At 39.6% G+C, this 15380-nt stretch overlaps 3 protein-coding genes across 4 annotated transcripts in view; 1 reads left to right on the top strand and 2 right to left on the bottom strand.

The window, feature by feature from the left end:
• The window catches only part of LOC104817371 (DNA-damage-repair/toleration protein DRT100-like), a 1734-nt gene extending 563 nt beyond the window's left edge, over positions 1–1171 (top strand). The window contains exon 2 of one of the 2 annotated variants that reach the window (XM_019202948.1): positions 28–1171. In XM_019202948.1, coding sequence (XP_019058493.1) covers positions 28–983 — 956 coding nt within the window. In that variant the 3' untranslated portion in view covers positions 984–1171. The remainder of the gene's footprint in view (positions 1–27) is intronic. The other variant, XM_010546545.2, reaches the window with a different exon arrangement.
• Positions 1172–1429: 258 nt separating this feature from the next.
• Positions 1430–5822, bottom strand: LOC104817369 (auxin response factor 18). The gene is made up of 14 exons (XM_010546544.2): positions 5132–5822; positions 4615–4730; positions 4386–4481; positions 4249–4305; positions 3985–4137; positions 3800–3884; positions 3553–3643; positions 3294–3458; positions 3090–3203; positions 2910–2982; positions 2641–2797; positions 2139–2542; positions 1857–2044; positions 1430–1767 (listed from the first exon to the last, which is right to left on the bottom strand). The coding sequence occupies exons 1-14, from the start codon at positions 5184–5186 to the stop codon at positions 1620–1622; spliced, it is 1902 nt and encodes a 633-aa protein (XP_010544846.1). The 5' UTR covers positions 5187–5822; the 3' UTR covers positions 1430–1619.
• A 5784-nt stretch (positions 5823–11606) lies between these two features.
• LOC104817368 (exportin-2) lies at positions 11607–15131 on the bottom strand. The gene is made up of 2 exons (XM_010546543.1): positions 12034–15131; positions 11607–11880 (listed from the first exon to the last, which is right to left on the bottom strand). Exon 1 carries the CDS (start codon positions 14947–14949, stop codon positions 12034–12036), a length of 2916 nt encoding a protein of 971 aa, XP_010544845.1. The 5' UTR covers positions 14950–15131; the 3' UTR covers positions 11607–11880.
• Between the last annotated feature and the right edge of the window lie 249 nt (positions 15132–15380).

Here is a 15380-nt window from a genome sequence, read left to right as displayed (position 1 = left end):
TTCCCCGCATTTTCGATTCATGGACCCCAAACTCCGACTGTTGCAGCGGCTGGGACGGCGTCCACTGCGACCCGGCAAACCGCCGCGTCTCCGACATCTCTCTTCGTGGAGACTCTGAGGATCCGATCTTCGAGAAAGCTGGTCGGACCGGCCTCATGTCCGGCTCCATCCATCCCTCCATCTGCAACCTCGACCGCCTCACCACCTTCGTCCTCGCCGACTGGAAATCTATCTCCGGAGAGATTCCCTCCTGCCTCACCTCTCTCTCCTACCTCCGCATCCTCGACCTCGTCGGCAACTCCCTCTCGGGCAAGATCCCACCTTCAATCGGGAATCTCCGGCGCCTTGCGGTGCTGAATCTCGCCGACAATCAGATCTCAGGCGAGATCCCGGCGTCACTAACGTCGTTGTCGGAGCTGAAGCACCTGGATTTGAGCGGCAACAGGCTGACGGGTCGGATCCCTAACGATCTGGGTTCGCTGAAAATGCTGAGCAGGGCACTCATGGACCGGAACCAACTCAGTGGTCCGATCCCAAGTTCAATCGGGCGCCTGGATCGGCTCGCAGACCTAGATCTCTCGCTGAACCGATTGTCGGGTCAGATCCCGGAGACGGTGGGGAAGATGCGGGTGCTGTCGGTGCTGAATCTGGGCGGGAACCAATTGACGGGCGAAATCCCGGCGACGGTGCTGAGCAACGGCGGTCTGGGGATCGTGAACCTGAGCAGGAACGCATTGGAGGGGAAGATCCCGGACGTGTTGGGGCCGAAATCGTACATGATGGTGTTGGATCTGTCGTACAACAATCTGGTCGGCGATGTGCCGCGGAGCTTGTCTGCGGCACAGTACGTGGGCCACGTGGATCTGAGCCACAACCACCTCTGCGGACACATCCCGGCGGGTACGCCGCCGTTCGCCCGCCTGGAAGCTCCGTCGTTTTCCGGCAACGACTGTCTCTGCGGCGGCCCTCTCCCTTCATGCTGAGACCGCATGTCTGGGTTTTATGGATCATTAAGTTTAAATAAACATATAGATAATGAGAGTTACCCTATGTAATGTAACTATGAAGGCGTGTATTTATCTAATCTTTTTATGATTCAGCCTCTCCATCAAATGTTTGTTAATTTCTCTGTGTGAAAGAAAAATCTACCAATATTCTGATTTTGGAGTAATTAATTAATTATCTTGAGATTCAAACTCATTTTTTCTAAAAGTGAATAAAATCACCTAATTAAAAGAAACACCTAAATTTCCCATGTAATTAAAACCAAATCAAACCGGTCGGTCCATATGAATCTATATACTTTAGTTACATTCGTTGAGGGTCACGTCTGATGTGCAGGTGAAAGCGATTCATCATTCCACGTGTCCCACCAAAATATACTATAAAACAAAATAAAAAATAAAAAGCATAAAACGAAACGACGACGTCGACGGCCACGGAAATTGTTTTGTTCCTGTCGAAAAATCAATTGAGTCCTAATTTATACAACAGCGTAATAGTGGGAGTCTTTTACATTAATTAACAAACCATCTACTTATTTCGTTACGTGAGACATTAAAAAAACAAAACAAAACAAAAGCAGAAACCAAAGTGATGTTTCCATATAAAAAGCTCTTTTAACTGAGGAGCCTCTGGTCGGAATCGAGGCTTACGATGGTGCCCTCACCCTCCATGGACAAGGACGATACCTTCGATTTAGTGCTCATTTTCTTCACCTCCTCGCTCGAATATATGAATATCTTCTTCGCCATCTTACAGAACTCGCTGCATAAAACCCAGAAAAACACGATGACATTTAGAGAGAGAGAGAGACAGAGAGTTCTGGGCATTGTTTATGGAGTGAGCCAACTTACATCCAAGGATCATCGCCGGCGAGCATAATGTCACCCTCGTCGTCAGTGAAAACGACAGCCCATTTGTCCCGCGAACGAAGCTGTCCTTCCATCTCAAACATCTTCTCTAACTCTTCTATCAATTCCTCGTACGATCTCAAGACTGTCAGATCGACAGCTCGTCCTACTGCCATACCTTGCATTTGCACCTTCCCCATATCATGCAGAAACCGACGTTTTCAATGATCTTTTATGAAAGTTTTTCCCTTTTTTTGTGGGTTTAGTTAAACAACAAGGTGGTACCTTGGTTCGGCTCCTGGTGGAAGTGTTAGCCGACTCTTGTTGCCTTCCCTGTAATGATGACGAAACAGGTGCATCTTGCTTCTTCTGCTCCTTCACCAAGCTCGGATCTTGGCACTTTGCAGAACCAGAGGTACTGTCCAGTGGCATGCTGATTGGTTCCTTGTCAGTGGGAGTAGGAGCAGAGGGCTTGCTCGTGAGATCGAACCCAAACAACCTAAAACAGCTCGTGGGGGTCTCCGGTTTTTGCTCAGATGTGATGCTGTTGTTTGTGGGCTTAAAAAGTACAGACGGGGAATAACCACCAGCTGATGATGATTCTTGGAACAGTGTCAGGGAGGCATTGGGCTCATGGCCGTGATGGAAGCCGTACATGAAATTAGACGCAGCTGAACTCGCTGCCATATCTGCAAGAAAACATAAAACAGAGGTTTTTATGTCAAGAATGGTCATTGGAAGCAGACACGTGATTTCCTGAGGCTTGTTTCTTTTTTTAAAGAGGTACCTGAAATCGGTGAATCGATGGGTCTGGACCGCTTACACTTGAGCTGAGGCTGAGGCTGAGAATGCCTTGCCACCGATGGAGATGGCAAGAAAGGTTCTATCTCCCATGGAGAGACCCTGTCTGGTCTCTGAACCGACGCTGGCTCATCCCATTGAATCTACAAAGGTGTAGATTATATTTTGCCAAAACCCAAACCCATGTCAGGAACATAAAACAGTATTGGGAAATCATATATATTATGATTTCAGGTAAGTGATTTGCAGCTTAACCTGCAATGATCTCCATTTAGAATCTGGCCACTGAGGAGATAGATCTCCGATCCCCACAATAGTACCCGTAAAACTGAAAAACACAGAGAAACAAATCGACGTTACAGATTCAACATTGGAAAACAACATTACAACTAACAGAAAAAAAAGATAGTCAAGGAGATAAAGAAAGAGATCTACATTCTCTCAGGAGACTCTTCTCCCTCAAATCTCATCCTGAACCACATACCGACAGAGAAGCAATGCTTCACAGCCTCCATATACTTGTTGACTCCTACTATGAATTGGCTTATCCTGATAAGCAGCCGAAAGAAAATAAAAAACTATCTTTAAGCTGAGCCAATCTCAATGAATTAGGGAATGACCGATTGTTGAACCGTTTACCTAGGCTTGTAAAACACTACAAACAGGGTTTTGGTAGAAACAGCATGAGAAGCCGTAGCAAGAACTCCCAAATGCATGCTCTGACTAGAAATAACAGACGAAGGCATCGTGCTCTGCTGCCGGGCCAGACGTCTCACCCCGACCCGTAAATCCCCATTTTCACCCCTAAACTTGGCATTTTTTCAAAATCCTGAGTTACCGCAGAGTTATTGAAGTAGATTCCGATAGGTTAGATTCTCAAGTATGTGAGCTCAACTACCTCAAGAACACAAAGGCATCTCCAGCTACTAGTCTCTTCGAGGTAACAAAGGTACTCCATCCTGTCGTAAGCAGATGCCTCCTAGGTTGCCCTATCAAGACAAACTACACGATCGGTCCCTCTAAATTCCATCAAAGATCAAGAGAACAGTTCCAATATATGTTTCCTACTCTTTCTTTATTCACAAAATATCTGAACCAGAGAAAATCCTAGAGATATATATAAGAAGGGGGATGAGTTATACTACCTCTGAATATATGCTTAAACCTCCACTCGAACCCAAGAAGATCTCTGGCCACCAGTTCTTGAGCTGGAGTAGCTTGTGTCATGTCCTAAGCAATGGAATAACCCAAGACAAGCAAGGTTCATTTAACTAGAAAGAAAGTAATGTCATACTATGAAGAGGGTACGAGGGAAGAGAGGGGAAGATACCAGGGCAGGCAAGCACTCAGTGGCATGTTTACGCAGAACAGAGAATCCACCATGGGTGCTCGTGTCTGACGCTGTGAGAATCTTAACAAACGAATGAACAGCTTGTTTAGGCGGTTGAGGGAGGGGTGGATCAGAGCTTGTGAGTTCACTTTGCTGCAAAATTGAGAATCAAATGCAGATTAGTTTCTTGAAATAAAGCATTTTTTCAGGTAATTTTCTTCCCAAGAGAAGGGAAAACATCCATAAGTCAAGATTAACACTTACATCGTTCTCTGGTTTTAAGGTGATCTGAGCGTAAACTTCATCTGTCTCATGCTCTGCCTGTAATAATCACAACATCTGAAGATGCTCACCAAATTGGAGGGAAAATGGGGCAAAGAACGCGACAATGATGAAATTACCTTTAACGTGACACCGAGGACCCGGCAAAGAATCTTGGCAGGAAGATTAAAAAGAGGAATATGCTCATCAAGCCCCTGATTAGTTGACGCCACCAGCTGCAAACCCAGAAAATCAAAATATCCGTAAGAGAAAGGAAGAAAACAGCAGAATTCAGTGATGAAACTGAGATTAAAAAAGAAAGAACATGATTCTGTTCTGCATTTTATTGAATTTCTAAAAGGACGATACTTGTTCCATGTGACCCTGTGGGAAGTAGAAAACCCTCTCTCCAACACCAGGGACCTCCACCAAAGGCCCTGCACATGCTTTCCACAGCTCCGTATACAGATCATCGTGATCAAAACCTAGATCATGAGTCGAAACCCAGACTTCAAAATTCGGCAAAAAGTAGCTTAATTTGAACCAATACAAGAAAAATAAGAAATGGGTCGGAGCATTTTAAGCTTGTTTGCTCATCAATAAACAAAGAAGACGAGAAAAACGTTGACCTCGAGCTTGTTTCCCCAGAAAATGCAGGAAGAAATACAAATGTATCTGATTGAAAGCCAATACAGAAGATGAACTAGAGCTTATGTTCAGCTTGGAAGCAGATTTTTTTTCTTTCCTAGTTCAACAGAACTCGTTTTATCTGGAACCAAACGGAGCACGCTTAGGATCCATTACCTAATTTAGACATTCAGCAACTACAAAAGAATCGCAAGAACAGAACTTCTTCTCTCTCTCACTCACTCACTCTCTCACTGACCTGATCTTCCGTCAGATATGGAAGAGCCCATGAAATCACCATCCGCATTCGCCATCGAAAAACCCAGATGAAACAGGAAAAAGAGAAACCAAAGCTTTCTTCCAAATAGTACAAAGCCAGAGGGGGAAAAGTTATAGAGCTTCGGAAAAGAAAACCCTTCACGCGCTCAACGCTAACCCATCAAGGAACACAGAGGAAGAAGAAGACCCATCAAAGAAGGGGGAAAAAGGGTTTCTCTCTTTTCTTTAACAAGACACGACGGTTATTTCTGTCTGTATTCATTACGGAAAACGTAATTCAGGCAACTGTTGGATAAATTTTTCATCTTTGGGATTTTTTTCTTTGGCTCTGTTTCAGTTACGAAATCGCTCCCCCCCCTCCTTTTTTTGTCTCCTCCTCTCCTCTCCGACTTCGTGTTGTTTTGCCTTCTCAGTCACCAACTTCTCGCCGTTTCGAGCCTCTCCTGCATCTTCTTCTTCTTCAGCTCAAGCCCAGCTTCTTACTCCCCCGATCTAGACCAAAACCAGTTCCTTTCTTAAGAGTCTCACAATATCATGCAGACATTTCTCTCTCTCTCTCTCTCTCTCTCTTTCCTTCTCTCTCTATATAGATATGTGTGTACATACACATATATCGCTGAACTTGGTTCAGATTCTTGCAGTCTGTAATTTCCGACCCATCAATAAGTAATTTCGATTCCTATATTTATTTATATCTGTAGACTATTAAATTCTTGCCTTATAATAAATGCCAGCGCTGGCTAACTTAATAACATAATAAATCGGATTTCATTACCAACCCCTACAATTATATCCGTAATCTCAGATTATTTATGTTTTTTTTTTGTGCATTATATTGGACCACTCAGCTAATATTTGACACCATATAATTAATCATATCAAATACAAAGTTTTCGTTAGGCCAAAAACCTAATATTTAACGGATTACAGATTTTCATATTTTTCCCAACACTTGTGTCACAAAATTGATCAGTTACATGAGAAGAGAAAAAAGAAAAAAATAACTTGCTGTAAAAGGAAAATAAATAAATTAACAAATATAATGCAAACGAAGGGTCACTCTCCGACAAAAAATATCTAACCGTGGTTAAGCCAAGTGTACGGTAAATGGGGGAAGAGGCGATCTCAGCCGTCCGATAAAGACGGCTATACTTAAATGAGCTTTTGATGTATCATTTTCACCACCAGACGCGCGTGAAGCCAAACGCTGAGGTCGTATCCGTTTCCGTTTGATGACCGTCAGAACTGACGGCGCCATTAACCCGTTTTCTTGATTTGCCGTCAATTTGTTCTGTCCGGATCGTGGCAGGCAAACGTGTTGGCTCGTGTACACCCCCGGGCAGGATTTTCTTTTTTTATTATAAAAAAAGCTTATAAAATGAAGATTTGAGTTTAACCCTGTAGACGGAGTTAATTACAGAGATTGCCACCAGGGACCACACTCGAGGCGCAAGAGGTAAAAGAGGGCTTCGGTAAGCGTGCGAGTTATGGATCATAATTTCACGTGAAAATTCAGAAAATTTCACTTTTTACAGTGGCGGTTAAATTTTAAAAGTAGGTACTATAACTATCCACTTCAACGAATATATGAATTGTTTTTTAAGGCCGAATTTTTTATATTTTTTCTTATTGGATAAAAAACTGTGGTTAGAAATACATATTTTCTTAAAGTTAAAATCAAAAACTTTACCACAAGTAATTGCAGACGTAAAAGTGAAAAATAAAATAAAAAATCTAAGACGATATAGACAGAGGCGAGTGGGAGACACGCGCGAGAAGTGAGAGTAAGGGGATGGAAAAAAGTAGACCATGCCGAGGTGTCGGGGGAAAGGTGGTCCCCAAGTGGACACGTCATAATGGTCTACTATAGCCACGTGTCAACTGCTTACTTGTCATCACGCTGCTCCGTTTTCAGCACCTTCTTTCAATGAGTCACTCGTCGGATTTTTAATTTAGAATCGCAATCAAAATACACATTATTTGTAACTATATATCAATCTCCTAACTTTTCCTTCTTTTTTATATTTATTTATAATGCGCTATATATATATATATAATCGGTGATTTTCATATGGTTAAAAGTCCGATGCTTGGTTAATTATCCAAAGTCGGTCCATGAGATGAAATTATACGAATAAATACTATCAGTTTTCGACCATTCCTCTTGCATGTGGAACTATCAATCTATGGTGAATGCAAACTTCATCTCTTTTTTTTATTGGTGTGACGGCAAAAAAAACACATTGTACGGACAAAATCGTGGAAAAGGGGAGTCGAATTAGAAGAATCCAATATCATTAGAAAATAAGGAGAAAGATAAAGCAACATATATATATATATGTGTGTATATATAGAGAGAGAGAGAGACTAAAATGATTTAGAAATACCGAAAAAATAATTAATGTAACTTATATAAATTATATTCTGGTTAGTGGAATATCATGCTTTTACGTATATTTGTTAATCTCACGTCACGTCATACGCTTATATATATGATTTTTTGTATCTGGAGATTAATTTAAGAGATCCGCATACAGTTGTAAATATTTTAAAAAAAATACAACAATAACTCAAATTAAAAAAAAAAGTATAAACAAAGGAACAAAGGGAGGGGGGACCGTTGCGTATAATTGTTGGTTATATATATATAGGAATATGATTATTCAAAGCGAATGTGAACGCACGGATGGGAATATATCGTTACGTAATTTTTTATATATTTAAGAATTAATTGGGTGTTAGTGGTGGAGTGGAATCCATTTTATTTCACAAAAAAATATTATTTTAATGCTAATTGCGATTATACTCCATTAATCTGTCGGATAACCATAGTTAAATCGCCCGTTTTGTCTTAGTCGCCGCATCATTAAATTAAAATGTCGAATATTCGTTTTTCATAGAATTACATGTTTGATCTAATCAACTGTAATCATTTTTATAATAGATAAAATATAATAAAACTGTGGTCCTATATTCAATCATACATATATATATATATGTACATAGTTACAATACAAGTTGAAAGTAATGGTTTTGATAACTGTGGTGAAGATGAGTGGTTTAAGAATCAAATGGTTGGCTTTAAGTTAACAACGCAGTCAAGAAAGAAAGATTTTATTCTCTGTCCATATCTGTTATCTTAATCAAATTAATTATTATATCCTTTGCATGTTTTTTTATATAATCACAAAATTACTAAGATGAATCCTTTGCATGTTATATATATATATATATAATACAAACTAGTAGTAAATTCAAATTCATTGAAAGAAAAAAATATTATCCCAGTCATCTTTTTAAGAAGAAAAATGACTCATTCCTCCTATGTAAAGGTTAAGGAGTATGTAATATGATAATCAAACTCAGCAATTAATCAATATATATAGTTTAAAATTCGTATGAATTAAAATATAATTAGCTTTGTAATCCTATATATGTGTAAAGAATCCGGTCCGTTGGTTCCATTAGGACGATAATTTATATATATCTTTTTTCAAGAAATGAAACAGTTTAGTAAATTTAAAAATAGAAAACCTATGTGACGTGATTCGATATGTTCCATTCCATACTGATTTTACACGTAGAGGTTACTACTTTCATTTATATATTTTGGCATCTGTTAATAAAGGAAAAGTTAAGGATATCGCAATATACCTTCAATAGTTAATCGGTCCAATAATCAAATTTAAAAACCTTATATTAAAAAAAGAATACGAAAGTCGTAGTTGAGATGGAGATTCGCAGTGATGCTGCGTAATATATTTTTGGTTAGATATGAGCTTCACCTTATGTGTGTTCTGTTTTTTATATATAGGGATTTGTTTGAATATAAAAATTGAATTAAAAAAGCCTAATGTAGGGTTACAACTATAAGATAATTACTAAATGAACATATTACATTACCATAATTTAGTTTAATTATAACTGTTACAACATATACATTATACTTTTCTTTATTACAAAATATCAACTATATGGTTTTTTAATTTCGTTTAAATTACTTTTATAATTAAATTATTTAGTTTTAAAAAAATTATATATACTCTATTTGTATATTGAAATAAATTAAATTTAATTTATATTTGGACTCTATTACAAGTGAATAATTATATATATATGTGTAATTTTGTTTCTTTTAAAAATAATATATTTATATTTAAATATCTTTATTCTTATTTTAATTATTCTATTTATTTAAATAATTGAATTAATTTAATTTTAAGGAAATTATAAATATATATGGGTGAATTAATCATATGATTAATGTGAGTGTCTCTCGCACGGACGCATAAAAGGTTCGTCCGTACAATTCTGGGGTCCCAGTTCAAATTCGATCGACCTACTCTCCACTTCCACCACCTTTAGGTCCAATTTCCATCTCGGGCAATCTCTTTTACTTCCTATTTTAAATGCGAGGTTTTACATTTTTTTTATCGAAATAACAAATATTTTAGTTCGATAACATAAAGAAATTTATTAGAAATTTATTGAGTTAAATTAATATACTATGTGTGTGATTATATGATTTCTATTATAAATACATATATTTGCCGATTCAACGTTTGTATTTGGTAAGAATGTCAATATTTTATAAATATATTCGACGTAATTCGTGCCCTTTAAAACTTTATTATTTTATTTTGGTGACAGCATATAAATATACTCATAAGGACGTATTATTATTGTTTTAAAGGAAGTGAAATAATTCTAAACAAATTTAGATAATAAAAATTTAAATATGTAATCTTAAAAATCAAATGTTTAAAACAAACCAATTGAACTAGTCATATTTGATTTAAACTCGATTATATTTTATTGGTACATATTATAACAATAAAAATGAAAATAAAAAAAAATGATTCGTTAACTACAATTTTAAAAAGTACACGCAAATAGTGAATGAACTATTCTTTTAGATTTAATAAGCTTTCGTGGGAGTTTCGTTTTTTAATGATCCTGTTTGTGGTTCTAATAAAAACCCTCCATTGCTTGAATTTACATTTGAAAAAAAAATGTTATTTTTGGACCAATCGATGCATTAGATAAAAGATAAAAAAAGGTTAAATCAAGTAGGCAATTGAGTGGGAGAACAAAGAAAGAGGTGGGTCGACCAACTTTGGACACCTCTATTTTGGAATCATGACAATTACCAAAACATAATTGCACACTTATGGATTACAAATCCAAAGTCTTGAAATTGTTCTCCTAGTGGTTTCCCTGCATCCTTTTTCCGGGCTTTTCTTTTTCATATTACATATTTTAAATTTTCATTATAAATATTTATATATATATATATTATTACCCCTCCATGATTGCCCTCTTTATTCACTTGTTTATTAATTTATTTTGTATGGAAGTGGGGGGTGTATAAATATATAGTTAAATTGGGCATGGATTCCTAGTACACCACACTTTGTTTGTATTTTATTTTATTGTTTTTTGGAAAAAGGGCACATGTGTGAGTCCGGGGATTGGTCATTTTCGTTTATTTTTAAAAATTAAAGGAAATGAACAACCAAAAGGAATGGAGCGGGTTTATGGCATCCATCTTTGCCCATGTGTGTATACATATACATATACATACACCCATATATGCATTAAACACAAGGTATGATCTGTCTCTCTCCATATATATTTTTTGCATTACGACAATGTGGATAAGTCTTCTTCCATTTGATCCATTGCCAATTTTTCCTCGATAGTATCTATATATATAAACAGAAATCATGTACGTACCATAACCTTAACCTTATATATATATATATAAGTCTAATCACGAGGAATAAAGGAAATTATGTTCAAAATGCGAACAATTAACTGCATAAGATAAGATCGCTAATGTGTTATAGTTGGAGAGTGATGGAAAACGGGACGACCAATGGGAATCAAGAATCGTGGTCTTATAAAGTCACCCCCTTTCATCAAGTGTCTTAAAAGACCGCTGAATACTGCTCAATCATTTCTTTCTAATAATACTTATACTTTAGAGGTCAATTGCTTAGTAAATTATCTATGGAGAAGGGGGAAAAAATCAAATCAAATCACTAATTTTGTTATTGAATTTGCTTAATATGGGGTTAGGGTCATTTGGCAATTTGCTCCTGAAAGTCTTGAGAAAAAAGAAGGATTAAAAAAGGAAAATGAAAACAATTATGGAGAGCTGACGTGTAATGCCACATAAATCAGGGAAAAGAGGATGAATTTGCTCAAATCCAATCCAAAAGACGACCCACTTCCTCCCCCAATCATCATTATTGTTGTTGTTAATTAAGACTAGAAAGGGTACCCAACATACCCTATGCTTCTCTCTCTCCTTTCCTCTTTCTTAGTATATATTATTAATCCCCGAATTCATGAGGACGCTTAAATTATTGGGCCACCATGAAAGATCTTGGGCTTCGTTGACAAACCCAACCAGCCCACATAAATGGGGAATGTGACAATGATGGCCCATCTTCATCGATCTCAAGAAGTTTTACCAATATTTAAAAATAAAAACAGAATAAAAATGCTCTGTCCATTTTTTTTTTATAGCAGTTTCGCCATGAGATACGATGCAGATACCCACCCACACTCTTCAAAAGTTTAAAAACAAAAAACAAAAGGGGAAATCCCATTCACGTTTTACCTCAAAACGACACAAAATGGGTTTTCATCACTTTTGCTCACACGCTCGACCAAACACTGGATATGCTCAACTCTATCCTCTTCTGTTCTTCCAATATCCTCCTGCCAAGTCATTTCAGAATCATATTTAGACCATTCCCCCTGGTCTTGTACTGGATCTATTCTACTTGGAAATCATAAGGGGGTAAAGCATAGTGGAGAGGATTATTATTTGGCAGGAAATATGAATAAACCAGACAATATGCAATCACTTACTCATGCGATTGAGCATCCGTAAGTGCTGCAGAGCTGGAGTAGAGCTGCCTGATTCGCTTGCTCTAGGTTCTCACCGATTATCTGCGGGTACCTGCCCGGGGAAGCAGCCGAAAGTCTAGCCAAAGACGCAACCAAGAACTGCTTTGGATCCTTGATGTCTTTCAGCGGATCCTCCTCTTTCTTCCCGGCGTTGTAGAGATTCACAAATGCAGCCGTGTAACCTACATTCTCTGCAATGTCTGGCATTTCAGGTTCATCCTCAATCCTCTCTTGTTCGGGTCTTGAAACGAGTGTCACGATGCTATCCAACATTTTTCCCCAGAGCTTTGCAGCCGATGGATCCAAGAGGGCTGCAGTCTCGCATATAAGTCTGGTTGCCCCAACCGCTGCTAACTTAAGCTCAACAGTCCCCGTGATTAGCTTCAGGTTCGGTACCCAGAACTGCTCCAGGATCACGTTAAAGATGTTCGGCTGAACGGTATTCATTGTGTCCACCAGATGGACCGATCCGTGCTTGACCAAGAAAAGCGACATAAATATGACTAGCGACTTCAGGAACTTTACAGTCCGTCTGTTCTGGAGGCGTGTGAAAAGGGCATTCCATATGTGAGTCATATATGGCGCAATGACACTGTACTCGAGATTCTCGATAACAGTGTTAAGTACATAGAAGCCTTGCTCATCTGTGCTTGGGGACGACACCAGCATGTTGAAAATCCCCAGAACCTGACTCAACCTTCCCTCTTGATTAAGCTCATGAGGCGCCTTCTGAAGGAACGCCTGAAGCAAACGCACAAGGGCTGGAACGTTTCCGCTTCTCTTCCACACCTCAGGTGAGAGGAGAAGAGCAAAGATCTGCATGTAGTTTGGTGAGAGCGGTGGCCTGTTCAATTCAACAAGCTGAGCAAGCAACTGAAACGCATATGGCAAGAACTCGGTGATATCATTGGCCAGAATCATTTGGAGACTAGGGAAAAGACTTGCTTCGAATGCAGAAATGAGGGAAATATCACGTTCACATGCACGCCTTACAAGAACAGCCACAGACTCGAATAGGTAGTGATTGAATATCGGGTTTTTGGGATTTTTGCAAACTTCATTAAGAATAGAGGTCAAGCCAGAAATGCAAGGCCCAGCAACCTCACCGCTGATATCGGAAACACCTAAGACCCGCATTATACACTTCATGAGATATTGATTCTCTTCAGATTCTGGATACTTCAGGGCATTAAATAAGTTGGTCATCAACACAGGCAAAAATGGACTTATATCAGCAGGACCATACCTAGCTTTTCCACCCTCATCCTTCACCAACAAGAGCTTTTCTATGCAACTAGCAGCATAGGAGTGGACAACATTTGACTCAGCCCCAAGGAACCGAACCAAATCCGGGAACAACTGAAGTCCAAGGGGCTTCGGTATATGACCACGGAACATCGTGAAAAACTTCAGCGAACCAGCCTTCAGCATCGGAAAACTGTTAACATCTTGACTTTGCAACTCTGGGATAATAATCGACGCAAAGAAGCTCTGAACATCAACAAGATCTGTAGACACAGATGCACCTCCAGCCTTCTTAGTAGCCAGAGATACAACCAAGTAAATTGCACAATCCTTATCCTTCCAATTGACGGCAGGATTCGCTGAAAACGAAGCTAAGAGGTTCTGTATCTGAACAGAAACTACTTCTGTCACCTGCCTTCTGTAGTTTGTAGCAAGTCCTTTAAGCAGCTCGCATGCTATCCTCCTCCTGGTGTCTACATCACTTCCCTCCATGTCTCTTCGAATAAACTCGATATAGTTCATCTCAAAAAGCTCCTCATCTTCATCCCTCAGACGTACATTGGGAACTACAATACTCTGGCAAATCTCCTGTATCACTCCGTCTCCCGCAAACAAAGCATGGTGAACACTGGTGCTCACAGTGGTCAAAAACTTAATCGCGGTTGTGGCCAGTTGATCCCGACTGGGTGACACCGAGACATCACGGAGTAATGTCCAAACAGCAGATGCAAAATCATTTAGAAAGCCTTGAAATTCTTCTTCGTTCTTCTCCATGTAGAGATTTATATTCTCACAAACAGCAGCTCGAAGACCGTCAACAAGTGCTAAACCATCTGCAGTGCCCTCTAAGGCAGGATATTTCGTCGTCAGATATTTCTTGAACTCTCCCATCCACTCCTTCATGTGATCTTCGAAGAACTCGGGAAGTTCCTGAAAATTCAAGGAGAAAAATATTCTGCAACACAGCTTCTGAGACTCAAACAGCGGCTTGAGGATCGCGGCTGACCCACCAGAGCTCATGGCAGAATCGATTAAAGAGGCCGTTTTAAGGAACATCTCCAGCAACGGAGCGGCAAAATTATCCAGGCAATACTTCAAATCGAGCAAGAGATCGTTGGTTTTATACTGATACCTAAACTTTTTGAAAATAGAATTAGCGGTCCCGAGTATACCATTGACAGATGCGTAATCGCCGGAAAGGGCAGCTTTCTGGAGGCTGGAGATAAGCTCGGGAAGCAACGCAGGCCACGCTTTCGGGAAATCGTGTTTCCCAATGACGGCTAGGGCTTCACTCAGCTGGCTCTGGATACGAGGAGAAGACGACAGCATGAGCGAAACTATGAGGGTTTTGATCTGATCCTTCTCCGAATCGACGATTGGAGAGAGATCCGAATCACCGGCAGGCACCCACCGAGAGCGGAGGTGGTTCTTAAAGTTAACAGCGGCTGCGTGGCGGATCTGTTCGTCGACGGATTGCTCCGCCACGAGACGGAGGACTGCGAGCCCGTAATTTGGTCGATCAGCCGCCTCCGAAAGCGACCTCTCAGCGGCCCGCCGTGGCTCCGGCGCCGGTGAGAGCGTGTGGAGGAAGCATTGCGAAAGGAACTGGAGAGTCTCCGGATTCCACTCCATTCTCTAGAAAAAAATCCAGAAACTAGGGTTTATGACACAGATCGGTTCCGACTAACCTTTTTTCCCCAGAAACCCCAATTTTAAATTAGGGTTTTACAGGAGACGAAGCAAAGAGACGCGAGACAGAGAGAGAGAGGGTTTTCAAAGAGGGAAATGGGAGAATTTCAAAGAGGATGATGGAAATGAAAAAGTTTCGGACGGACAAAGAAAAACTGGTGAACTGGGTCGGGTTATCGGGTTCTGTTATGGGCTGTAACCCATTAGTGTTGACCATAATATGGGCTTCAGTGAATTTCGGCTCATCTGATATGATGATTTCATTGGGCCTAGGCCCATTCCATCCTAGACCTTGCTCGCTGGGGGATTTTTTTTTTTGGGCATTTCAATTTCGATACATTGACATGATTTTCTATAGTTTATGTAATAAAAAA

Source organism: Tarenaya hassleriana, unplaced genomic scaffold, assembly GCF_000463585.1.
Source record: "Tarenaya hassleriana unplaced genomic scaffold, ASM46358v1 Cleome27, whole genome shotgun sequence".
Taxonomy (NCBI): domain Eukaryota; kingdom Viridiplantae; phylum Streptophyta; class Magnoliopsida; order Brassicales; family Cleomaceae; genus Tarenaya; species Tarenaya hassleriana.
Note: the sequence above shows the minus strand (reverse complement) of the source record. Positions and strands in the feature narration are given on the sequence as shown.